The sequence below is a fragment of the Hypanus sabinus genome, chromosome 12 (assembly GCF_030144855.1).
Source record: "Hypanus sabinus isolate sHypSab1 chromosome 12, sHypSab1.hap1, whole genome shotgun sequence".
Classification (NCBI taxonomy): domain Eukaryota; kingdom Metazoa; phylum Chordata; class Chondrichthyes; order Myliobatiformes; family Dasyatidae; genus Hypanus; species Hypanus sabinus.
The window spans coordinates 104551938-104578707 of record NC_082717.1 but is presented as its reverse complement, the minus strand read 5'-3'; the positions used below and the strand labels follow the sequence as shown (position 1 = coordinate 104578707).

Here is a 26770-nt window from a genome sequence, read left to right as displayed (position 1 = left end):
GGGCTCAACCACAATCTGCTCTAAGAACCCATTTTCTCAGCATACTACAAATTCCATCTCTTGGGATCCAGCACCAACCTGATTTTCCCAATCTGCCTGTATATTGAGATCCCCTATGCCTGTCCTAACCTCTCCCTGAACCGTGCATCTCTGACGCTGCTGTAAGCAGCCCCGGGGACCAGAATCGCCATTTCTGAGGAAACCCCCACAGGCTTCTCTTCCAGTTTTATGTTTCACTCCGCACGTTCCGTCTGAAGGGGAGTGGGACAGTTTGACTTAGCACTTAAGCTCCTCTGCTAAAGCAAAGTGCTCCGTGATCCAGCCAGATCTGGATGACGGCTTGAATTTAAGAAAGAGTGGCCTTGCAGCTGGACAGGGTGCTGAAGGCCGCTTTTGTCTTTCACCAGTCAGGGCAGAGAGTGTGGAAGCTGAGATGTTATGTTAATAGTTCGACTAGGTGCTGATGAGACTGCAGTTTGTGTTTAGTTTTGGAAATCCTTCTAAAGAAAAGGTGCTGCCAGTAATCTGGAAAGAGTGTAGAGAAAACTAACGAGTGCTGCTGGGACTTGAGAGACTTGAGGGAGTTGTGGAGAAAGGTTGAGCAGTTTGGAACAATTTTCATTGGATTTATTTCTACTTAATTCTTTTTGTTTAGAGATACAATGAAGATCAGGCTCCTCCAACCCAAAGAGCCACACACTGCCCGGCATCCCCCCTGCCCCAAGCGTAACCCCCGCCTAATCACGGGACAACTTACAATGACAAATTAACCTACCACGTGCAAATGGGGGGTGATGGTAAGGAAGTGTATGGAATTATGAAAGGTGTAGATAGGGTAAAGGTGCACAGCCTTTCTTCTAGGGCTGGGAGTTCAAGAACCACAGGGTGAGATAAATGGATAGGAAATATTTCGGATGTGCACCAAACACAGGCAAATGGCTCTAGCTCAGATGGGAACTTTTGTCAGCATGGACCAGTTGTGCCAAGGGCCGGTTTCCAGGCTCTGACTTACCGAATTGCTTTTGAAACTTTCTTTCACTCCAAATAAAGTGAAATTCAAAGTAAATTTTACTATCAAACTGCAGATATGTACAAGCCTGAGATTCATTTTCCCTGTGGGCGTGCTCAACAAGTCTACAGAATAGTAACTAGAACAGGATCAATGAAAGATCAGTAGGAGCGCACAAGACGACAAACTGCAAATGGAAATCTAAAGAAATAGCAATAAATAACGAAAGCATGAAATGCTGAGGTAGAGTCCTTGAAAGTGAGGTAATTGTGGGATCAATTGAACACTGGGGCAAGTGAGTGTAGTTACTCACTCACATAGGGCAAGTAACCGCTCGTGAACCTGGTGGTGCAACCCCTGAGGATCTTGTACCTTCTTCCTGATGGCAGCACCGAGAAGAGATCATGACCTGGGTGATGGGTGTCCCTGCAGAGGGATGCTGTTTTCCTACGACACTGTTTCATGTAGATACGCGCAGTGGTTAGAAAGGCTTTATCTGTGAGGTACTGGGCTGAATCCGCTGCCTTCTGTGGGACTTCCTGTTCAAAGACGTTGGTGTTTCCATTCCAGGCGGTGATGCAGCCGGTCGATATACCATTCAGAGATGTGTGAAGAGCATCTTTAACTGTATCTCCACAGATTCATTTGCCTCTAGGTGCCTGGTTCTAGTGCTGCTCACTGCTTCCATCTCTCGCTCTGCAAGAGATGTCAAGACGGCCACTGCGTGCATCCTTTGTTTTCCCTTTACCTTCTAGATTTGGAGAGTCCTTTACTTGCTTCATATTGTGGAACTGATTTATCCAGTACAGCGTTTCAGCCTGTAGAATATTAGTTAAATCTTAAAGGTCTGAATAATGTTTTAAAACAATATCTCCCCATGCCAATGCTACTCACCTTGCAATTTTCCTCCTTTCTAATGCTTTGTCCAAAGCTGAAGTGCTTTGAACTGAACTCTCTTTTTCAAGGTCTTGATTGTTTGGGCAACGAGGCCAGCTCGTTCCACACCCTGTGCTGAGTTGGCTACTAGTGAGGGGTGTAAAGTTAGTCGTCCTGCTAGGTTGTCTCACTGCCCGTCCTCCTCTCGACAGAAGCCCACAAGTCCAGGCCACGAAGGCTGCTGCTGGTACGAAGAAGCACGAACTCAGCAAGTGGAAATACGCTGAGCTACGAGATGCCATCAACACCTCCTGTGGTAAGAATTCATTCAGCAGGCCTGTCCGTCCAAGTCCTGAGAAGGGGTTTCACTTGGGAGAATTGAGTTTTCCTGTTTGCTTTATTATCAGTGTGGTGACACTGAATGGATTTCAAGCTGTCAGATCAATTGCTGCTGTCAAAGTCCAAATATTTATTATCAAAGTATGCATGCTGTATGCAACCTTGAGATTCATCTCCATACAGGCCGTCACAAAACGAAGGAGCCAGATAGTACTCATTAAAAAAAGACTGGCAAACACCCAGTGTGCAGGGAAAAACCAAATCGTGCCCCCAAAAAAATAAAAGTAAGCAAATAAGCTGCAGCTGAAGTGTTCTGTGAGCCTGAGCTTGGGTTGCTTGAGTTACATAAACTCTGACTGCGGGGAAGCTGCTCAGAGGCCACATTTTGCATCTGAAGCATTTGTTAGCAGATTAACAGTCAGCCGCGAAGGAATGCGGTTGGATTGCGTGAGGCCTGATCCACTGATAGCGTGTGAAATGTAACGGCCCAGTGCCTACTGCTCCAAAAATATCGTTCACTGTTTAGCTCGGGCTGAACAGAACGAACACCAGTCTCTCCGATCTGGAAAATGAAGTCCTCCTCATGACTCCAGACTGTCCACAAAGGTTTGCCTATCCTGACTACCGAGATTGGTAGCCAGAGGCCCGTCTTCCCTCCACCGTTCCCCTCACCCCGCACCCAGCACACTGGCCTTCCCCCCCCCCTTGGGCTGATCCATGGATGCTCTTTGCTGACATGATCTGCAGAGACGGGGGGCAGGTTGCGTTAAGTGTACCAGTGCCAGCAGCTCTGCAGAGCTTGCTACCTCGACTGCTTCCAGTGCTCTGCTCAATTGGACTGCTTGTTAGGGAGTCTGTTTCCCCAGCATAGGAACCGGGGGAATGGATGTGGTCATCCTTCCCCGGGACGTTGTATCCCAGACTTTGATCCAGTCTCCATCTTCTACCACTGAATTAGACTCTTCATAACCTGGCATGCTACATCCCGCACCAAACCCCTTCCATCACAAGGCCCATCACACTCTCGCTCTGCTTCAGCCTTGCACCGAGTCCCTTCAAGACCAGCAGACTCTGTGCCTCCCATTAAAACCCCATCCCCTCCCATCAATTACCCGTGTGTGCAGGGGTTCCCAACCGCGGTATGAGAATGTTCGGGAGCCCCTGGTTTCAAGGCTCAGCTTCGCGGATTGCTTGCTGGGCGTTTGTCTGGGGACTGACTGGTGGTGTGTACCTGCAGATATTGAACTCCTGGAAGCCTGCAGGGAGGAGTTCCATCGGCGACTGAAGGTTTACCACGCCTGGAAGTCCAAGAACAAGAAACGGAACGCGGAGGCAGAACAACGGGCCCCAAAATCCATCACGGACTATGGTAAGAAACCAAGATAAACGTGGCTGTTAAATGGAGTAGTGAGCGGTCCAGGGGTCGGTTGCGTTTAGACACGTCTTTCTGACCACTCATTTCTGCACCTTGGTTTTCAGCTGCCCCCCCTTCCGCTGTTAGCCTCCATCTGAAACTGACGCTTCTACTTCAGACCTCGTGAAGAATTTCCTCGTCTGTTAGTGTCCACCGATATCACTTAAAGAGAGCAGATTACATTGTCACAGTCGCATTCTTGTTTTTGAAGTCTTGGTGAGATACAGCACAGAAACAGGCCCTTTGGCCCATTGACTCCAGACCAGCTATCCCATTTTATTCTCCCCACATTGCCATCGACTCCCCCCAAATTCTACCCCTCGCCTCCACACCAGGGGCAACTTACAGCAGTGACCAATTGGTGTGGAATGCAGGAGGAAGCCAGAGAATATGGAGGAAACCCACGGAGTCAGACAGAGAGCGTGGAGACTCCACACAGACAGCACTTGGTGACTGAGCCTAGCTCTCTGGAGCAGCGTGACTCTGGCTCCACAAGCTGTGACCAGATGCTGCTGAGCCCGGCTGTAATGTTTCTATGCTGGTAACAATTTTGTTGACTGCCGCCCACTTTGGATTCACACTCAGGGAAAGGTAGTAAGTGCTCACACAGAAACCCACAACGTTAATCAGTTCGGCACAGCGTCAAGGCCGCTGGCAAGTTGTCAGGTCCTTCGATATTCCGTCACTGAGTGAAAACATTGATATCGATGCTTTGGTTTCAATAGCTCAGCAGAATCCTCCCCAGCTGCACACTCGGCAGCAAGAGATATCTCAGAATCGGACACAGCGCTATTTCCGCATCCCTTTCATCCGGCCGGCTGACCAGTACAAGGAGCCGCAGAACAAGAAGAAGGGCTGGTGGTATGCCCATTTCGACGGGTCCTGGATCGCGCGCCAGATGGAACTCCACCCGGACAAAGCCCCCATACTATTGGTAGCCGGTAGGTGCACGGCAGGCAAAGCTCACTGCTTTGAGATGGGCGTTGCTCAATTAACGTATTGTTGCATGTACCGAGAAATATTTCGTTTTGCATGCCATCCATAACAGATGATTTCATCACATCAGAGCAGGTAGCGCGAGGGGAAAACTGTAACAGAAAGCAGACTGTAGTGTTTCAGTTGTCACGAACTCGCGACCCTGTAACAGTACCAGCAGCAACGGAACACACCTGGAGTCCGGTTTTGCTGTTAACAATCACTATTTTTATTAGTAATTACGTAATATAGTAACTTAAACCAGGTAAGCCAAGAGTTAGCAGGGTTTTGCATATATAGGTGTAAAAATAAAGTTCCCAAACTCATTCAAGCTCAGGTGGCAAGAGTTGCAGTCTTACAATGGTATGTAAGAAAGTTCAGTTCCATCCACAGAACTGAGGTGAGAGAGGGGTATTTGTAATCCAAATAAACAGGTGTCGTCAATCTTCCCGTTGTCCTCCGAATCCTTCAGGTTAGCCAAATGTGACTCCACGTCTTCAAGTGGTAAAACTACCAGAGTTAGACACACCGGTAGTTCCCACAGGGTCACCCTTACACACGCACACGCCCCCGCCCCCGCCAGGACCTCTCGGCCCGAAACTTCGACACTGCTTCTCCCTATAGATGATGCCTGGCCTGCTGTGTTCCACCAGCATTTTGTGTGTGTTGTTTGAATTTTACAGCATCTGCAAATTTCCTTGTGAGTGGTATTCACAAAGGCTTTCCCCTCACCAGAAACCCACTCCTGTGGATTAACTATTCAACAATCAAACTTTCGTATTCGAATGGAATCAAACTCACCCTCACGGGCTACTTGGAGAGAGCCCAAACAGTGATCTCTTCGTCACTGGTTTCTTCTGTTTCAAACTTTCCTCTCCTCTCCTCCCTGCAAACTTCTTCAAGTTGCAGCACTTGTGAGAGTCACTTATCAATACTCTGGATCGATCTCAACCCACCCCTTTGGGCTACAGAAAGTTTAAACCAGCAACCCCACTCACTGGTGTCTTTCATTGACCAAATCCATTTTGACTCTGGCTGTGTGTGTCTATGTGTCCCTATATATTCAAAGCAAGTTGCAGAAAAAATGTAAACATTCATTGTCCATCAAATAACTCCACCTCTCTCACCGTAGTAACCAAGCAGTTTTGCAGTCAGTAGAAATCCAACAGTGTCTAAGAGTCAGTCTCATTCTCTCGGCGTTTTAAGAAGTGCTTAAAGTTTCACCAGAACTGGAAGGGTGGGAAAGCACTCCTGGCTGTCTGCCATGCTTTTCCGGGTGATGACTCGGGGCGGGATAGAAGTAGCTCAACGCCCTGGGTTCTGATGCCAACCACCTCTTGTTTCTGAAGCCTTCTTGTGGATTTTAATACGACATCTCTCGATTTGCATCGCAGGCAAGGACGACATGGAGATGTGTGAACTGAGCCTGGACGAAACAGGGCTCACTCGGAAGCGTGGGGCTGAGATTCTACCACGGCAGTTCGAAGAGGTGTGGGAACGCTGTGGTGGGGTCAACTACCTGCGCAATGCAATCGAGAGCAAGCAAGCCAAGCCCACCTACGCCACAGCGATGCTGCAGAACCTTCTACAGTAGAATGTCATGGTCTTTGTCCTAATTAGAGGCGGTGTGGTATAGACAAAGAAGATTTGTAAATGGTGCATGTGGAAGAATACCACTTCCAATGGAAATAAGTCTCAGAGCTTGAAATAAATGTTTTTTTTTAAACTTTAGAATGCTATGTTATACAAGATTTAACGAATTACAAAAAAATAACTGTTGAGCAAAATTAGGAGTAACATTTAGTAACTGTAATCCTCCTCCCTCTGAGCATTGTGGCAACTGATCGATGATAAACGAAGCTCAGAGCTGGTCGCTGTTTAGTCTGAGGTGCCACAATGACGTTTGCAAGACTTGGCGAAGAATGACGGTGGCTGATTAATGTTATATTAGTTCTTTTAAAATAATACGCTTGCCTCACACGCTACAACGTTTAAAAATCCTAATTTTTATCAAAGAGTCAGAAGTTCTTCAATTAGTGCTTGGGGCAAGTCCTTCACCTGATCCGTGATTATCTCCCATAACCCACATCCTATAAATTCCAGTTTGGCAAGCATTTCACAGCTTCACGGCTGGAGAATCACTTGTACTTGGAAGTTGCAGCTTTCAGGAACCATTAAATAACTTGCAACCCTCACTGACACTTTACCGCTTATGAGTCTTGTCAGTAGTTTTGGTTGAAGCCCTGCAGTTTTAAATAGATATAATCACATTGTACCTATCGGACATAACCCAGATTTCATTAATTCCAGAGATTTGTTTTGCTAATTTCTATTTTGTGTGATGTTTTTTGTGGAGTGAAGTCTTTTTGTGCACACTGTGATAATTGAACATTCGACCCCATATATAAACACAATAGTCTCTCAGAACTGGAACCCCATTGCCCTTTGATGGTCATGTGTGTCAGAATAATCCCCTGTGGGATTATCGGCATGATCTCGCCACTTGGACAGCAGCTTGACTCATGTTGATCTCTCCTCCCACCAGACTAAGGTTGTTCCCCATCCGGAAATCTAAAACACCGAATCTGCGAGCCGTGGAAGGAGAGAGGGCAGGTAATAATGCTGGCCAAGCTGATCATGTACTGTATGGCATTGATGGCTTTTGCTCATCCTTATGATCCCGGCTGATGTTTGACAGTCTGAAGCAATGACTGAACGTTGTGTTTATTTATTTATGATTTTCCATGTGCAAGTTTTACCCTAGAATGTCTGCTGTTAATACCTCTGAATCGATTGGACCAAGTCCCTTTTTAAGAACTGCATAGTTTTTCCATTTGATTTTTTTTTGAAATGTCTGATCTTACTCATGGGATGCAGAAAATAAACACATTCCTGATCTACCATTTGACACTGTGTGATGTCTTAGCCCTCCTGCTGAAGGGTTTCCCAGTATCATTCGGGGCCGAGGAGCTTTCAAAATCCAACACGTTATATTTGAGCAGAGAGGAATGTGTTTGCACCGGAGGTGTGAGTTTTTGTCGCACACCAGAGCTGCGATAGCTTCGAGCAGAGGTTCCCAACCTTGTTTATGCCGTGGACCCCAGTCGGGGAAACCCGGGCTGGCTTCCTTGCTCCCCGTTACATCGCAAGCATTGGAGGTCCTCCATCTCTGGGGGTGTTTGGGGCTTCTTTCCTCAGATCGGTAGCTTCCTCTCGCTTTCCACTACTGCCAGTCCTGGGTGAGAACTCGGGAATACCGTCACACACTGATGTAGAAGGAATCTTCATTACTGTTTCTGTTTTACCAGTCAGGGTTGTTGGCCCTGAGCTGAAGAACCTCCGAACCTGGAGGACCAGTGGACCACTCTCCGTCTGGCCTCTACCCTTTGATCTGTTTGGCATGAGTGACCCTACCTGACTCCAGCCAACACAGCTCTTGGGGTCATTGAGGTACGCAAGCCCCCAAACCCTACGACAGGGTTGTGGTCGTAGTTAAACCACTGTCACAGTAGGACTTCTTTCCCAGTAATTACTGTTGAAATAAATGATTGATGGCCATGTTATTACTCTACCAATCATAATAGTGTGTGTCCAATCTTGAGAGATGATTGCACTGCCTAAAATGAAAGTAATAACCTGAAAGGATTTCCTGAAACCAGGTATCAAACTGCGGCCTCAATCTTGTTTGCATGTGTCATAAGTCATAGGAGCAGAATGAGGCCATTTGGCCCATTAGTTCTGCTCAGCCATTCCATCATCTATTATCCCTCTCAATCTCATTCTCCTGCCTTCTCCCTGTAATCCCTAAGTGTGCCCCTCCTACTAATTAACTAATATGTTTTAAATACACCCAGTGATTTGGCCACCACAGCCTGATGTTAGCAACAAATTCCACAGATTTGCTCGATTTGGCTGAATAAATTCCTCCTCGTCTCAGCATTGAAGTATCATTCCTTTTTGCTCGGGCTCTGCCTTAGATCCCAGACACTCCTAATGGAAAGAACCTCTTCATGTTCGAGGTGTTTCAGTATTTGCAAGGATTCAATGAGATTCCTCCTCCTCACCTTGAGAAATGGAAAGTTAAGATTGAGAACCACTTATTGAATGGAAATTGACGCACACTGGTTCAAGTGCTGGGAGACCTCTCTTTATTTAACACCCACACACAAGACTGTTGTGAAACTTCATGTTTATTTTTTTTCATGTAGGAGTCTCAACACAGACAATTTTCTTTCTCTAACAGCACAAAACATTGGAGCCATGAAGCATCTTGGATGACCAGTGCAATAGCTTGGTTGTCAAGGATCTTGGATGACCAGTGCAATAGCTTGGTTGTCAAGGCGTCTTACAAAGATGGAGCATAAATGGGAGAAGTTAACAGAATGAAATCAAGTTTCATAGGAGGCATGGTGGTCAGTCCCAGGCTTGGGGCCACAACAGTTGTTAATCTTTTCACTGATGGTATTGTCGCTGTTTAATAGGCAGAGACAGTAGTGAAGGGGAAGAGACAGAACATGGAGTGGGGGTGGACACATGCAGGGCTCAGAGTTCTGAGTGGACACGCAGGGCTCGGAGGTGGGGAAGGGGCTGGACACGCGGGCTCAGGTAGCGCGCACACTGACATGGATTGGGTGGGGGTGTCTGACACATGCAGGACTTGAGTGGGGTGGTCGCGCATGGGGATCAGGTGGGGGGAGGGGGATTGCAGAGGTCAGAGTTGGTTCCGATAGGTGATCTGTTTAGAAGACAAAGCTTTATCAAGTTAATAATGCAAAACATTGAATTAAACACCTATAGCTCTAGCTATGTATTAGGTGCAGTTTTAACCTTTCTCACTTACTTTATGAAGCTACTATTTTCCAAAAACTCTAAGATGTGTACAAAAACAACTTAAAGCACCTCAAATACTTAGTGGTGCTTCATTGAACAGGGTTTGACAGCAAGCCACAAGGAGAGATAGTAAATACGTGGCCAAACTACTGGTCAGAGGTAGCAGCATAGAGGACAAAAAGATGTGTGGAGAAGAGGATAACATATCAGTAATTCTGGGTGCTTAAAGACTACTCTAGAATCTTGCCATTTAATTAAAAACTCTTCAAACTGCAGGAGATACTTTCAGCAATACTGTTTCAACACCCCATCTCCAGACCCCAGCACAGAGCTTCATTGTGGTTACCAGACACAGAGGCGTGTGAATGAACTGTTGTACAATGCCGAAATGCAAGGCGTTTAAAGCTACAGGTGATCGGACTCTTCAGAAGGCAGTGACTTCATCGTGAGGTGGCTCCGTATTCTGTTGTGACGGGAGAGTTGAGGACGATGTGCTGTCCGTCTGCGGTTCCGGTAACGGCCAAAGCTGCAATCAAACATGTGTAAAAGACAACGTTTAAGAAGGTTAGACATTCAAAGTTATGAGAGGCGCAGGAATAGAGCGTAGTGGGTGTGTGGCTCCTGGGCCTACCCGGTCTGATTACTGCTACCTGAGGCATGTTGTGCCATGTGTGTATCACATTGATAATCAGACCCACGAATCGCAACATCAGAAAAGTGGTGTCACAGGGGCCAGCTGGTTCCGGATGATAGCTTTACCCACGCGCAGTGCCGCACGGTTATCAAGGGAGCTCATCCTGAGGGCCTCAGCCATGGAGGCGTTAGCCAATGAGACCGTGCTGTCTCCGGAGCCACAACACAGGCGCTGATGCAGCTTTCGGCCGAGGTGGTGACACTTAACCCTACAGAGTTGAATGGTATTGGATTATATCCTGGCAAAGGAAGGAGGTGTCTGTTGTCCTTGATGAGTCAGAGAAGATAACAGATTTGTTTGACCAGCAGGTGGTAGATTAGATACATAACCTATCAGTTCCATAACTATTATAACACAGGAGCCAGTTGGTGGCACTTCAGAGTGCCAGGAAGCTGGTGGGTTACTACAGTGCACTGGGTCGTTACTCTTTTGCTTTTATGCTTTGTAGTTTTGCGATTTGTTTGTGATATGGTGGGGCATCCGCAGGGGTTGTATTAAAGCCTGAGGGCCGGTCGTAATGGGGTTGCGGCATTGTGAAGGGTTCACTTCCTGCTTGTCAGATGTCTCACTACCACTGTGGCCTTGATTACTCCTCGGGGAATATCCCCATGGGAATGCAAACCTCCCCTGGGAACAGGAAAGACTACAAGGGTGGGACTTGTGAAGAGTGCTGACAGGTGATGGCTGGTTCGCATTCGGTGCCTTGAGATGGTCCACTTACTGCAGCGTTTCATGTTGGTGGAAGGGGTATGAAACTAGAGTGGTTGGGGGGCTTCGGGGTAGTTCTCTGAGGCTTCACCCACATCATGAGCAGCGCAGGATAGAGTGGGAGGTGTAAGAGAGCTCCACGCACACCTAGATCAGCAGTTCATTGCTTGTTCTGTCCTAATAAATGTAATTGTGTAGTTCTAAGTGTGTCTCATTGAGTCAAAACCAAGAACCTTGTGTTGTAATGAGACCCCTGCCCTGTCACATTTGGTTGAACCTTCCCCAACGCTTCTGGTTAGTGTGTGGTCATGGACTCAGGCCCCTTGACGCAAACACTCCCATGCCGACCAAGGTCACCTCTGAGCAAATCCCATTTCCATGCATTTGCCCAACGTCCCTCTGAACTTCTATCCATGTACCTGTCCAACTAACGGGGAGGAGAATACAGCACTGGTTTTGCCCTGTTAAAACCTATCCCTCAAATACAGAGCCTCTTTCTCCCAGCAGACGACACATCCCCAAAATCCTGAAACACTCCATGCTGCATGGCCAAAGAGATGGACTCTTGACCTCCCCATCTACCAAGTCGTGACCCTTGCACCTTGCTTGTCTACCTGCATTGCACTTACTGTAACTATAACAATATATTTTATATTTGCTTTTCCTTTTTACTTTCTCAATATCGCTGTGTTTAGAATGATCTGTCTGGATGACACACAAAACCTTCTCACTATCTTTGTATATGTGACAGTAATAAACTATTTCCAATTCCATCTCCTGGTTCCCCTGCCCTGTGACATTCGATTAAACCCAACCCAACATATCACAGCCATGGACCTGTCTGCAGTCTCCTCTAACTCTGATAGTCATTAGCATGTGGATATTGAGAAGTATTCTGAGATCACTCCAGCTGAGAGTTATAAACACTCTTCTACCTAATGATCGTAATGAAAACATTCTCCCAAACCTTGGCCACAAAGCCTTGGTTTAGCTACTGGAGAGAACTTGGAGGCGATTCAAAGCAGCAGGACAGAGTTGAGGCGTCAGGGCCTTGGCCCAAGAGCGAGAAACAAGCTGAGGTTTGATTTAAGCACCTGGCCGAATTGGAGGGGTCGGGTAAGGGCTGAACAGAGACGGCAGGTCCTAGGCCCGAGAGTAAAGCTGGCCAACTTAAATGATTGAAAAGGTCAGGGTGTCAAAGCTGGAGGCAAGGGTGTTCAACTCACTGCCCCACAAGTGTTACTCATCTCTCTGCTGAACTGAGGCTGTGGCCTGCAACTAACGGGCTCCTGGATCAGCTGCAGTGATGACTGGCTTCGTGGCTGTGGACTCACTTTTGTGAACTTCAGTTCTGAATGTGATTTGCTTACTTTTATTGTTTGCACAATTAGTTTTTTTTCATCCTGCACGCTGTGTGTATGGCAGTTGAGACCCTTTGGCAGGACTAGAGAAAAGAAGATAAGTAGATTTAAAAGGTGGGAGAGGAGAGGGACTCGGCCTGAAACAGCAACTGTACTTTTTTTCATCGATGCTGCATGGCCTGCTGAGTTCCTCTAGTATTTTGTATGTGTAGTTTGGATTTCTGTCATCTGCAGATTTTCTTGTTTGGTTGTACGGCAGTCTTTATTAATGGGTTCTATTGGGTTTCTTTGTTTTGTGGCTGCCTGTAAGGAGACAAAACTCAAGGTTGTATATAGTGCACGTACTTCGATAGTAAGTGCACTCTGGACTTTGAACTAGGATTGTCGCCACAGGACTGGTAACCAAAGTCCCTCAGCTGCACTTACGGACCAGCCTTTAACCTCCACTGAGAGATGTTCTAGCAACCCAAGTATCTTCATGTGACTGTGATCTCCCAGCCCAGACGCGACTCTGACAGACTTTGTTTTGGCCTCCAGTTGCTACAAGACGCTGAAAGGTTATGGGGATTTCAACAAGGTGAAGTTGGTCTGTTGACTTCCTGAGCTCACCTCTGTGTGCTGTGGATGCTGCCCCCGCTGTCTAGACTTCGATACTATCTGGCCAGACTTGTTCTTGCAGGAAACTCCAGGGGCCCAGGTGGACAAAACCAGAATCCTGCTTCAGCCGCAGTGTATGCAGGGGCTGGGATCGGTACGTAAGGCAAGACGTTGTACGGTAATGCTTGAGCAATTTGATCGGCCTTACAGTTGTTAAACCCGTGTTTTAACAATGCGTGATTTGGACAGAAGTATGTAGAGTGGGCTGAAAAAGTACAGTTCTGCTTGGGGCTCGCTAGAACAGTTCCATCTTCAAGCCCGTCCCATCGAGGGTTACAGGAGATCCTCTGGGGGCACACCATACTTACTAGAAGGACCAGTCAGCTGCTGCTCTCTCTATCGACATCACAGAAACACAGGAGTGAGTTTAACCATGGAGGATGGAGGCATCCATATCTGACACCAAACCTTTGGATTTCACAGCTGCTGCATTAGGAAACTGTAACCAAAACTCACCTATTCTGAAAATAAAGGAATTGAGCGGCAGGAAAGCCCGACTTGGTGTCAAATAAATTGTGCTTGGTTCTGCTTTCTTATTACAGTGGTATTCCAGCTTTCTCTGCTGGTCGACCACATCTGAATGACAGAATCCTGATTAGCAGACCCAGCTCTTCATGAATGGACGCTTGTGTTTACTCTCAGGTAACGGGATTGAAATATTTCTCTCAGGTGAAAAGTGCGAGTGGGAGCCAGAGATACCACCAGCCTGTGGGGAGATTAGTTTCAAATCCAGATTAACTTCATTTGTACACATGTAGAGCAAAACAGGGAAATGGGTGGGGGCGCCAAATCAAATCAGCGACGATTGTGTCGGGCAGCTTTGGTGCTGAAGTAGCACGCCCAAAACTGACTAACTCCACATGGCACGTCTTTAGAATGTGGGAGGAAACCAGAGCACGGGGCAGGGTTCACAGTTTTACTGCTATCCGCTTTGGCAGTTCTGGAAGAACAGAATGCTCAACTTTCAGCTTGTTTAGGTTATTGTTGATGCTGAGGGATGTGTGTTATCCAATTAGGAGGGTGGAACTGGGAGGTTTTGTGACACTTGAGGTTGGTCTTGGGTGCTTTTTTGTTTGGTGGGAGATGAAGAAAGATGATGCTGGAAAAAACCGGTCATAGAATTTGACACGGTGGAGGACTGTGATTTGATGGAGCAAGGTACCGAGGCCTGCTGAGGATCGGTGAGTAAGACTTTTGGAAGATTTGAGTTCCAACTTGTGCACATTTGACTGTTTAATTATAATGGACCCTTTTGTGTTTTTTCTTTAGTTAAGATTCATAAATATGATTCCTTTGACCGTGTACAGTGTGCTGTCTGTTATTTCTTGGCACTGAGTTGGAACAGGGGAGCAAATTACACAGCATCCACACAGACCGGGGTTTGGGGTGGGAGAGTCGCCTCAATCTCACGGGTTTGGCAGGATTGGAGTGTGTATTCCCTAGATTTCCAAGGAAACCAGTGGGCTTTCAGCAGTTGTAGAGGGAGCTTGCTAACTCCTCACAGGAACGGAACCCCAGATCGGTGTGGCAAAGCAATTGTACCAACCGCTGTGGTACTATGCCACCCTGAAGGGCCAGGTTCTGCCACTTCTGATGGGTGTCCATGGTAACTAGAACAATGCCAACACCATCCTCACCCCAACCTTTGGTCCTTGTTCCTTCATCAACAATAAATCCTGGAGTCCCTGATTTCCCCTGCTACACAGAAATCACACCAATTTGTCGAAAGGTTGACAAAAACCCCTCAGGGCAGTTAAGGGTGAGTGGTAAGTACTTAGACTTTCCCCTTCACCCTCTACTGTGTCTCTGTTATACTGAAAAAAAAAGCCACAAACCCCTGCAACCGATTAACTCTCAACCCACGCCAACAAAGGATGCTTCCAACTGGAAAACTTAAACCTTAAGTGTCAAGCGTGACTTTCATTATCTAACAGTTCTCATCTACCTGATGAGGAGACTCTCTCATGCCAAAATAGTCCAGTGATGAGAGGGACAACGGGCTCAAAGCTAATTATTTATAACCTTGATGACAAGACTTTGTGTGCATTTCAGATTCTATTTATAAATTGTTAAAAAGTAGTGGAGATGAGCTTTTGCCGGTCCCAAAGAGCAGCTTAATTATCTAGATTTGCCTCTCCCGGTGCTGTGATTGCAAACTTTGCCTCAGCATAGGCTGAGGGGTCACCACACTACAGGAAGTTGCAAGCTCAGCCAGCTGCATCATGGGAACTGGCCCCCCCCGGCATCCTGCACATCTTCAAGGAGCAACGCCTCAAAAAGGTGGCGTCCATCATCAAGACCCCCATCACCCAGGACATGCCCTCTTCTCATTGCTACCAGCAGGGAGGAGGTACAGGACCCTAAAGACACACACTCAATGATTCAGGAACAGCTTCTTCCCCTCCACCATCAGATTTCAGAATGGACAATGAACCCATGGATGCTACCTCAATATTTCTCTCTCTCTTTTTGCACTACTTAGTTAATGTACAATATTAATATATATTTAATTTTTCTTATTGTAATTTATGATTTTTTAATACTACGTATTGCAATCTACTGCTGCCACAAGACAAAAAAGTTCACAACATATCCTGGCACTATGCAAGCTAGGCATAGTGAACATTATTAATGGTAGGGCTGGTGAACAGTGACAACTTGGAACGTCTGCTTTCAGGATCACCAATCACCTTTATTCACCAAACATATGTACTAGGAATCTTCTGTTGTGTGTTGGTCAGGGCACAACATGCAACATAAAAACAACAATATTCAACAATTGTAAGAATAAAGAGTTGTATAAAAACAAAGTTAGAAGTTAAAGTGTGGATATGGAAAAAAAAGTACATAAATACCTGCATGTACTAGTGGTTTAAAGTGTTTCCAGAGCACTGCAGTGATGGGGGTAACAGACAGGCGGGGTGAGAGGCAAGAGGGTGAGAGGTTGATTAGATTAACTGCCTGGGGGAGGAAAGTTTTAAGATGGCGAGAAGTTTTTGTTTTAATAGCTCTATAGTGCTTTCCAGCAGTGAGCTTTTGGAAAAGGCAGTCCCCAGGCTGGGCGATGTCTACAATGGTTTTTCCTGCCTGCTTCTCTGTCCTGACTCACACAAGTCCTGCAGTGTTGGTTGGCTGCAACCAATGACCCTTTCTGCCAAACCCAACAGGTCACTGTAGTTTTTGTGTATTGCAGCATATTCCAGTAGACTTACTCAAAATCTTTCAGCGCAACCTTTCCCAGAACATCTTGTGTCCCCTTTGAAATCTGATGATGGTTTAGATTTGTATCAAAGTAAGTGGATAATTAATCAGCACCAGCTTTAAAATGCAATTGCGGTGACCACAGCGGGTGGGGGGTGAGGTGGAGGGCTCCTTGCTCTTCCCTACAGAGAATTTTATCATCAGGGTCCTTAACCACCTCTTCCCAGTGCTGGATGAGTCACAATCCCGATTCTCTCCATCAGAAGGACGTTGAATGTGATCTTCACCCTGAGACAAATCCAAGGAAGATATAGTCTCCCTCCCCTCCCTCTTCTTCGGCCCCCCCACACATTCATTCCATCTGCGTCCATCTCCCACTCCCTACATCTGCATTCTTCTCCCACCCCCTCTATCTGCATCCCTCCACATCCGTGTGGGAGGATGAAGATCCACAAGTCAATATTCACCCCTTCAAGGGAAGTGAAGGGACCTTGTATCAAACATCAGCTCTGTTAATACCCACCAACAAAAAAAGTTCCTGGTGTGACTGCTTCCCATTACTCAGCCAAGGCAGAAGTGGATTACCTACCCCTTCACAGAAACATTAAAGCATTTGAGAGAAAGATTGTTTGAAAATCTCTAGCTCAAATCCAGCAGTAAGTTTATCATCTCCCCGGCCCCTCTCTCCCAAGTCACGTCTGACAAGATATTTCCTGGAAGGTGGAGGAAATAGAGGTTGTTGTGCAAACACAGAATTGGAGTGGGAATTCAGCAAGGCAACGTCTAAAATCAAAATTCCTCACCGTCTGGGCAAAGCCACCTACTCACAAATACCATCAGGTTCCGATTTATCTGAACATGAACACGTGCACAGGGAAACAAGAGAGCAGCACACATGTGGTGCTACACATCCCAACAGCAAAACAGCCTGCCCGCCCTGCTCAACAGAATATTGCTCAATCCTGCTCAACAAGGAAGAAGAAAACAAGCCTTTCCCGCCCACCATTGGGAAGGAGGTACAGAGCCTGAAGTCCCATAACTCCATTTATCATCAGGAAGGAGATACACAAGTCCCACACCACTGACTTTACCACTGGAAGGAGGTTCAGAAGCCCCAATTCCCACACCGAGTTTACCGTCGGGCAGCAGGTACCAGAAACCTGAAGTCCCAAACCACCGAGTTTATCATCAGGAGGAGGTACAGAAGCCTGAAGTCCCACACCACTAAATTCAAGAACTTCCCTTCCCTTCATCCATTTAGTTCTTGAACCCACTGGCACAGCCCTAATCTCTACAGTTTAACAGCAGTCTGATCACTTTGCACTGAAATGGACTTCTCTGTTCAAACCGTGATCTTTCTTGTAAAAATTCTGTACAATTTACTTAGTGTACATTTTCTTGTAGATGATGTCACTTTCCTAGACGCTGCTGCAAGTAGGTTTTCTGTCGTTCCTGTGCATATTGCACTTGTACAGCTGACAAATTCGAATGTTATATTGATTTTGGGACAACTCAGCCTCTGTCAGAGAGACTGTTTCAGAAGCAGAAAAAGCATATAGGTGTTCTAGTCACACATCTGTATGTTATTAGCCATTCTGACAGCAATCAAAAATAACTTCAGTAGATAAAAAAATAGAAAAACAGGGAAAATGAACAGCCGGCAATATCAAAAATGAGGTTGAAAGTTGTGGCCAAAGCAGAGAAAGAGAGATTGATGTATTTTTAAAAGGTTAGCTGCAGTTACCTCTTGGCTAAAGTTTAGATTTTCAAGCTTTCTCTGCGACTCCTGTGGTGACAGTGCGACAGTGCTGATGTGCGGTCGTCTGAGGGAACCATTGTGATAGCAATGGTCGATACCCAATGGCTCGTCCTGTTCAAAGGCTGGGTTAAAACACGCCTTGCCCTCGAGGCCATGGATGTGTCTAAGTTACAGAACAGATTGCGAGTTCCGCAAACATTATAAGGAGGAAAAAAAATGGAGGAAAAAGGAATTGTTTCAAAGTACACAGAAAAAGCCTCTGAAGGAAAACATTGGAGACGATTTTATATATATATTTTAAAAAAAAAGCAGGCTTACAGAAAATGATCACTCCTGTTTTTCACCGGTTGGTGGAATATCTTTGGCAAGATGAGAGTCAGAATTGAAGCAAGAAGCAGCAAACCAAAAACGGACAAAACTGTAACCATGGTAACCAGCGGCTCAGACTCGAGCTCAGAGCAGCGCTTGCCTCGGTATAACCAGTCAGGCCCTGTGTGGCATCTGGAATTTAAAGCACACAAGTTATCTGTACAAATCCTGCTGAAGCAAGATCTGCCCTTGGAAGGAAAGAATCCTGTCCCGGGTACAAGAGTACTTTAGGCGGTCAGGCACAAATATCATTCTTTCATTGTCATTGGGATGTTGTGTTACCAGTCCAGTGTTAGATCTGCAGTATATCCACCACGCAGTGGGGAAGTGGGTTAACGTTCAGTGTGAATTCATCATTTCAGGAGCGTCAACACCGGTAACCATTTTAAACATCATTTAAACAAAAGATTGCAAGGGACAAAATTGGTCCTCTTGAAGATCAGCATGGCCGTCAATGCATGGAGCTGAAAGACATGGGACAGATCTTAAGTGGATAACTTGACTCTGTATTTACTTGGGAGCACTGTTCCCTCTAAGCTGCAAGGCCGCGCAGTAACTGAAATTCTCCCGCACGGCTGGAACTTCCATTTTTATAATGTTAATTTGAAATCATGCTAATATAACCATGAAACCTATGTTAGTATAATTGTGAAATACCTTGTAATTAATTGTATTAGTAAATAAAATCCATAGATTTTCTAAATAATAAATATACCACAAATTTTACTTTGAAACATTTTAGAGCTTCATCATATTTACACTCTCAGCATTCCAAGTTACAACACTGTTAAAATTGTAATAGTAAACACAGAATGGCTGTCAGTAGCTCAATGTTAATAAATCACCTGCAAGCTGAACGCAACACGAATGGTTTTCTTTGTCATACTGTATTTCATTATATCCTTCAATTAATGAATAAGATCAAAAGCATGTGATTTTTCAGTTTTCATTCTGAATATTTATAGTATGTATATTACCAAAAAAAACACAACACAGTTTTCAGGCCATGTAAAAATTTCCTGCTTAGAGCAATAGTTGTTCAGTGCGGCTGTAACAAAAAAAGATTGGGGGGAATGTTGCTTGAGAGATGGACACGGGGTCTATAGAACTGAGGCAAAACAGCAGAGAGGTCATGGGCCATGTACCGATTACAGAGGAGGAAGTGCTTGCTGTCTTGAGGCAAATGAGGGTGGATAAGTCTCCAGGACCTGACAAGATGTTCCCCCAGTTCTTGTGGGAGGCTAGCGCAGAAATAGCAGGGGCTCTTGTGGAGATTTTCAAAATGTCCTTAGCCATGGGCAGGGTGCCGGATTGGCAGATAGCTAATGCTGTGGGCCTGTTTCTGTGCCATGACTCATCATTTTCCTCCACCTCTTGGTTTGATCTTTTGCTTTCTCCCGGCACTCACGTTGAAGACAGGATATTGAGGTTGTAATGCACAAGTAGTTCAGCAGTGTGGTTCTCTTCAGCAATGGGTTGTAAAGTTAATGCCCCCCCAAGTTTCACTGAAAAAGCCCACAAGAGCAGAAAAGCCAAGAGTCTGATAGAGGAGAAACAGGAAAGCAGAGGAGATGACAGAAGGTGGGAGAGAAAAGGAGTCCTGTGAAATATAGAGTACTACAGGCCTTTTGGCCCATCTGGTTTGTGCTGAACTATTACTCTGCCTGCTCCCATCGACCAGCACAGGGACCCTGGCCTTCTTAAATGTTGAAATCAAACCCCCCCCATCTACCACATCCGCTGGCAGCTCGTTCCAGAGTCTGAGTGAAGAAGCTCCCTCTCAGGTTACCCTTAAACATTCCACCTTCACACTTAATCCATGGCCTCTAGTTCTAGTTTCGCTCAACTGCAGTGGAAAAATCCTGCCTGCATTTACCCTATTACCCCTCTTAACTTTGTATACCTCTATCAAATTTCCTCTCATTCTCCTGTGCTCCAGGGAATAAAGTCCAAGCCTATTAAACCTTTCCTTATAACTCGGGTCGTCCAGTCCCGACAACACCCTTGTAAACTTTCTCCGTTCTCTTTTCAGTCAGTAGATGAACAGAACAGCACGCAATACTCCAAATTAGGCCTCACAAGTGCCTAACTCCCAACTCCCATATTCAACACTCATGTAGGCCAAAACGCTAAAAGCTCTCGTTATGACCCGATCTACTTTCAATGAATTATGGATCTGTATTCCAGATCCCTCCATTCTATTGCACTCCTCAGTGCTGGGTTAGAGGCAGCGGCTTTGGCAGTGGAAGACGCAGAGAGGAAATGGGACTGATCCAACAAGTGAGGTCTCCTTTCCTGTATTCTGAGAGCAGGGACTGCTGCCTGAAGACCCATCTGAAATCCGGATGCCTTGGATAGATGGTGGCGGGACGAGCTGTACCGCAAGTGCGCACACAGCCAACTGGACGCACGGTGAATCAGCCAGACCTCCTGTTTGTGGAGGGCTCTCCCTTCTGCCACAGGCTTTCAGTCTCAGGGAACCTGGTTTGTACAGAGGCTGACATGACTCAGCAAAAAAAAACGTTTAATCCTACTGCCCCATTGTCGTTATAACATACGTGAGAAATAAAGGATGGTGAGTGAGGAAATTTCTTCTGCGCCATTTCTTCTGAAAACTCTGCTGGATACTCGGTGACCATCTTTCACAGGTAGTGTCTGGTTCTGCTTTAGCAATTGTTCTCTCTGTCTGGTGTCTACTTAAAGACCTTGACTGGTCACTCACCAGCCAAAGGCACACTGAACCTGTCTGGTTATTCTTTCCTCATATGTACTCCCTGACATGTCCATTATCATCCTTATAAATCTTCTTGGCATCCCCTTAGGAGTCTTTATATCCTTTTATAATTTAAGACCCTAAGGCATAAGACAAAGGAGCAGAATTAGACCATTTGGCCCATTGAGTCTGTTCCGCCATTCCATCATAGTTAATTTATTATCCCTCTCAGTTCCATTCTCCCGCCTGTAATGGGATGTTACGCTGAAATTGTATAAGACATTGATGAGGCTCATCTGGAGTATTGTACACAGTTTAGGTTACCTACTTCCAGGAAAGATGTAAACAAGGTGGAAAGAGTACAGAGAAAATTTACAAGGATGCTGACAAGTGTGAGGTGTTGCATTTTGGTAGGACCACCCTGGTTAGATCTCACACAGTGAACGGTTGGGCACTGAGGAGTGCGGTGGAACACGGGGACCTGGGAATTCATAATTCACTGAAAATGGAGTCACAGGTAGTAAGGAAAGCTTTTGGCACTTTGGCTTTTATAAGTCAAAGTACTGAGTTTAGGAGATGTTGAAATTGGATAAGGCACTGGTGAGGCCTAATTTGGGGTATCGTGTGCAGTTTTGGTCAACTACTGAAGGAAAGATGTAAATGAGGTTGAAAGAGTACAGAGAAAATTTACAAGGATGTTGCTGGGACTGGAGGACCTGAGTTACAGGAAAGATCGAATAGGTTAGGACTGTATTCCTTGGAATGTAGAAGATTGAGATATTTGATAGAGGTATACAAAATTATGAGGGGCATAGATAGGGTAAATGCAAGCAGGCTTTTTCCACTGAGATTGGGTGGGACTACAACTAGAGATCATGGGTTAAGGGTGAAAAGTGAGAAGCTTAAGGGGAATGCAAGAGAATATTTCTTCTCAGAGGGTCATGGGAGTGTGGAACGGGCTGTCAGTGCAAGTGGTGCATCCAAGCCCAATTTCAGTGTTTAAGAGAAATTTTGATAGGTACGTGGATGGGAGGGGTATGGAGGACTATGGTCTGGGTGCAGGTCGATGAGATTAGGTGTTTTAAATGGTTTGTCATGGACTAAGTGAGCTGAAGGGCCTGTTTCTCTATGACTATCACTCTTACTAATCAATAACCTACAAACCTCTGCTTTGAAAATATACCCAATGAGTTGGTCACCACAGCCGTCTGTGGTAATGGATTCCACCACCCTCTGGTTAAAGAAAATTTTCCTCAATATATATCTGTTGTATTCTGAGGCTGTGCCCTCTGGTCCTAGACTTCCCCATGATAACAGACATCCTCTCCTCATTCACTCTAAATAGGTCTTTCAATATTGGATAGGTTTCAATGAGGTCTCTTCTCATTCTTCTGAATTCCAGCGAGTACAGGCCCAAAGCCATCAAACACTCCCCATATTTTAACCCTTTCGTTCCTGGAATCATATAGTGATCACTATTCCCACCACACTGACTGAGATGGGGTATAGATTTAACATCACTTCTTTACACTGCGCTTCTCCCCCTCTAGAAACAAACCCAAAGGCTGTGGCCATTATATGACACACTTTTCAGTAATCAGTCATTTTGAGATCACACTGTCCCTCTAGTCTACCTTCATATTTGTCCTGACCTCACATTTGTCTGTGTTGACTCTCATCTGCTGACTACTTGCCCATTATTCAGGGTTTATTTTATTTGTACTTCAAGCCAAGTGACCAGCTATCCACCAGTTTAACCCCAGCCTGATCACAGGATAGTTTACAATGGCCAATTAACCTACTGACTTTGGGCTGTGGGAGGAAACCCACATGCTCATGGGAAAGAATGTGCAAGCTTGCTTACAGAGGATGCCAGAATTGAACTTCGAACCCCAACACACTGACTGTAATAGTATCGTGCCAAACGCTGCACTACCATGGTGTCCATGCAAGTTATAAAAGTCCTGCTACAATAATCTGATAGGGCAGGTACAGAATTATCTGCCGCTCGGTTCAGCACAGAAAATCCTACAAAAAGTGGGGAATACCATCTAGTCCGTCCCTCCCCACCATTTCACACAGCTACAAGGAGCGCTGTTGCAAGAATGCAGCATCCATCATCAAGGACGCTCACCATCCAGACTATGCTGCCATTGGGAAGCAGGCACAGGAGACTTGCGTCCCACACCACCAGGCTGTGGTACCCCTCAGCCATCAACTTCCTGAACCAGTGTGGATAACTGCACTCATCTCAACACTGAGCTAATTCCACAACGCATGGACTCACTTTCAAGGTCTCCACAGCTCATGTTCTCAATATTATTAATTAATATTTGCAGAGTTTGTCTTCTTTTGCACATTGGCCATTTGACAGTTTCTGCGTGTATTTTCCTTTGAGTCTATTGTAATTCTTTGTTCTGCTGTGAGTGCCTGCAAGCAAGTGAACCTCAGGCTTGTATCTGGTGACATATACATGCTTCGATGGTAAATTCACTTCGAACCTCTCCCAAAACATTCAACAAGATTAATCAAGCAAGATCTTCCCTTTCCAAATCAGTGCTGATAATTCATGAATAGACTTTACATTTCTAGCTGTTCCTCCAGCCTCTCATTTAGAGGGATTCCATTGGTGAGACTTGATGCAAGTCGGTGGACCACTCTATTGAGCACACTCGCTCTATTAGTCACAAAAATGCCTGGATCTCCCGGTGGCTACCCATTTCAATCTGACTTCCCATTCCCATTCTGACATATTTGTCCATCGCCTCCTCTGCTGCTACGAAGAGGCCAAACTCAGGTGGGAACACCTCATATTCCATCGAGGTAGTGCCCAGCCTGATGGCTTGAACATCAACTTCTCTATAATTACTCACTCCACACCCTTCTCTGTTCTTCTATTACCCATTTTGGCTCCCCTCCCATCCTTCTCTTCTCCTCTCCTGCCCATCACCTTCCTCTTGTTCCCCTTCTCCCACTGTCCCCTCTCCTCTCCTATCAGATTCCTTCTTCAGCGCCTTACCACTTCCATCTATCACCTCCCAGTTTCTTCTTCAACCCCCCGCCCACCTCCTCACCTGGTCTCATCTATCACTTGCCAGTTTATACTCTTTCATCTTCGCCCTGTTCTGGTTTCTGCTCCCCTGCTGATGAAGGGTCTTGGCCATATATATTGAATGTTAATTGGCATGTCCCCTTTCTCTACTTTACAGAATGACAAACCATACTAGATTATCACCCACCACTCTCAGTGCCCTTTCCCTCCCTCTCTGCCCCGTCACTTCTCATATCTAATCCACTCACTCATCAGAACTCCAAGCATGCTTTCTGCTGATTGAGATTCGACGGAACCAGAATCCACACCGCTAATGAAACTGAGATCAGCAAGAAGAGACAGACCAAAGCAGATTAAAGTGTCTAGGGAGTTAAAAAAAGAGCTAGTGCTTTCCCTGTGTATTACGATGAATAATCTCTTCTCGAGCTTCCAGCCGAGTACAGGGGTACAGGTATCGATTGTAACCAACATTTCAATGACCAACACTGCCAGCTTCATCAGAGATAATGCCTGGACACGTCTAGTCCTGTCGTCCATCCTTCCTGATTGGTTAGTCCTCATCCAATCAGGTGTCCGCTCTCTCATCTTGTTTCCAATTGAACTGCAGTTCTTCCGAGTGACCCGCCATTGGTTTAAGGCCATAACTCCTCATCCAAAACTTCATCACCGGGGAGAAGTGTTTCTTCTGCCAGTCGTATAAATTTATTTTACTATCTGGAAAGTAAGTTCTGGTCTGAAGGTAGGCAAGTCACCTGGACCAGATGGACTACACCCCAGGGTCCAGAAAGAGATAGCTGAAGAGATTATGGAGGCATTAGAGTAATAATCTTTCAGGAATCACTAGAATCTGGAATGATCCTGGACAACTGGAAAATTGAAGGAAGGAGAAAGACAGAAGAAAGGAAATTATAGGCCACTTAGTCTGACTTCAGCAGCTGGGAAAATGTTGGAGTCCATTTTGAAGGATGATGTGGATGTTGGGTACTTGAAGGCAAATGGTAAATTAGATCAAAGTCTGCACGGTTTCCTTCTGGGAAAATCTTGCCTGACAGATCTGTTGGAAGTCTTTGGGGAAATAACAGGTAGGTAGAAAAAGGAGTCAGTAGATGCTGTTTACTTGGATTTTCAGAAAATCTTTGACAAGATGTGAGGCTGCATAACAGGCTCCATGGTATTATAGGAAAGATTCTGGCAGGGATAGAAGGCAAGAGGCAAAGAGTGAGATAAAGGGGGCCTAATTTAGTTGGCTGCTGGTTGAGTTGGTAGTAAGGAAGGCAAATGAGCAAAGCTGTGGTGCTGAAGCTTTACAAGGCTTTGGCCAGTCTACACCTGGAGTATTGTCTTCAGTTTTGGGCTCCTTAGCTAGGAAAAGATGTGCTGGCATTTGAGAGGGTCTGGAGGAGGTTCACAAGAAACATTCCAGGAATGAAAGGGTTAACTTTTGAGCAGCATCTAGGCCAGAACTCACTGGAGTTTAGAAGAAGTGGTTGGGGGGAGGGGGGGATCTCATTGAAACCTATAGAATATTGAAAGGCCTAGATAGAGTAAAAACAGAGACGATGTTTCCTATATTGGGTGTCTTGGACTGGAGGGCACACAAGGATGAGGAGGAATTTTTTTAGCCATATGGCATCAAATTTGTGGAATTAAAGCAGTGTTTGATAGGCTCTTGATTATTGTGGGCATCAAAGGGAGTAGGTAAGAGAAGGAGGTTGAGAGAGATGATAAGTCAGCCATGCTGCAATGGTGGAGCAGGCCCGATAGGCCTAACTCTTCTCCTGCATCTTGTGATCTTATATCAATCAAATCCCCTCCTCACTCTACATGACGCAGCGAATCCAATCAGAATCGATGAAACACACACAAAAAGCTGGAGGAACTCAGCAGGCCAGGCTGCAGCGGTGGAAAAGATTTGGGTCAAGACCCCTCATTTTGAGAGTTGATGTACCCTGTCTTCATGGTTTAACCATTAAGTCTCTGTTAACAGTCTGGTCAGTCTGCACTGCTCTCCCCTATCAGTCCTACTTACAAGGCACAGCACCGCGAGAAAATGCACAACTCCACGTACGATTGGGCTGAGATCTTGCTTACTTGCAGTAAATCCACCTATCACACTTCAGACAAAATAGACCATATTCTAATAGGGATATTGAGTTTTATGCTCTGAGCAATTCATAGTTGATCAATGTGTCTGATCTCTGATTCCATTTGGTCCTCCACTATTTCTGACATTTTGCTTTCTAATTAGTACTCGAGTCTAACTTTCCTTTTGACCAGGATGAATTACCGCAGCATTGCTTAGTTTGAAATCTTCCTGCCACGGCGCTGCCCATGAAATTCATCACTGCTTCTGTGTAATGTTGTGCTCCTTTTTACGTCTTACTTCACCATCAATCTCTATAACCAGGCAGAGCCGCATATACTGCTGTCGACTGTGCTGCGCTAACAGTCGACTACAAATGAATGAACAAGGTTTTTGACACTTTCTACACATTCTAGTACATCTTTTTCAGCTGCCCATCCAATCTCTTGCTTTAAACCATCCATTTCTCAGGCAGGAAATGATCCGATTCTTTTTGGAAACAGCATCGATAGTTTCCCAACATTCCTATCAAGGGTCGAGGGTCAACTCGACCTGCCATATATATTTACATGTATTTGAAATTTGCTGTGGTGAGTTGGTCAGGACACAATATACAACACATTCAACAAATAAAAGAATTACCGTATATAAAATATGAAGTTACAGGTTAAAGTACAGATAGTGAATAAAATTTGCATAAATACCTCACTACAGGAAGGATGTGGAAACT

General features: G+C 45.6%; 1 protein-coding gene across 4 annotated transcripts in view; it reads left to right on the top strand.

Annotated features, from left to right (window-relative positions):
- The window catches only part of LOC132403216 (unconventional myosin-VI), a 253857-nt gene extending 246341 nt beyond the window's left edge, over positions 1-7516 (top strand). For all 4 annotated transcript variants that reach the window (XM_059986609.1, XM_059986608.1, XM_059986611.1 and 1 more), the window contains 4 exons: positions 2098-2201; positions 3462-3593; positions 4364-4579; positions 6008-7516. In XM_059986609.1, coding sequence (XP_059842592.1) covers positions 2098-2201; positions 3462-3593; positions 4364-4579; positions 6008-6207 — 652 coding nt within the window. In that variant the 3' untranslated portion in view covers positions 6208-7516. The remainder of the gene's footprint in view (positions 1-2097; positions 2202-3461; positions 3594-4363; positions 4580-6007) is intronic.
- The last annotated feature ends 19254 nt before the right edge of the window (positions 7517-26770 follow it).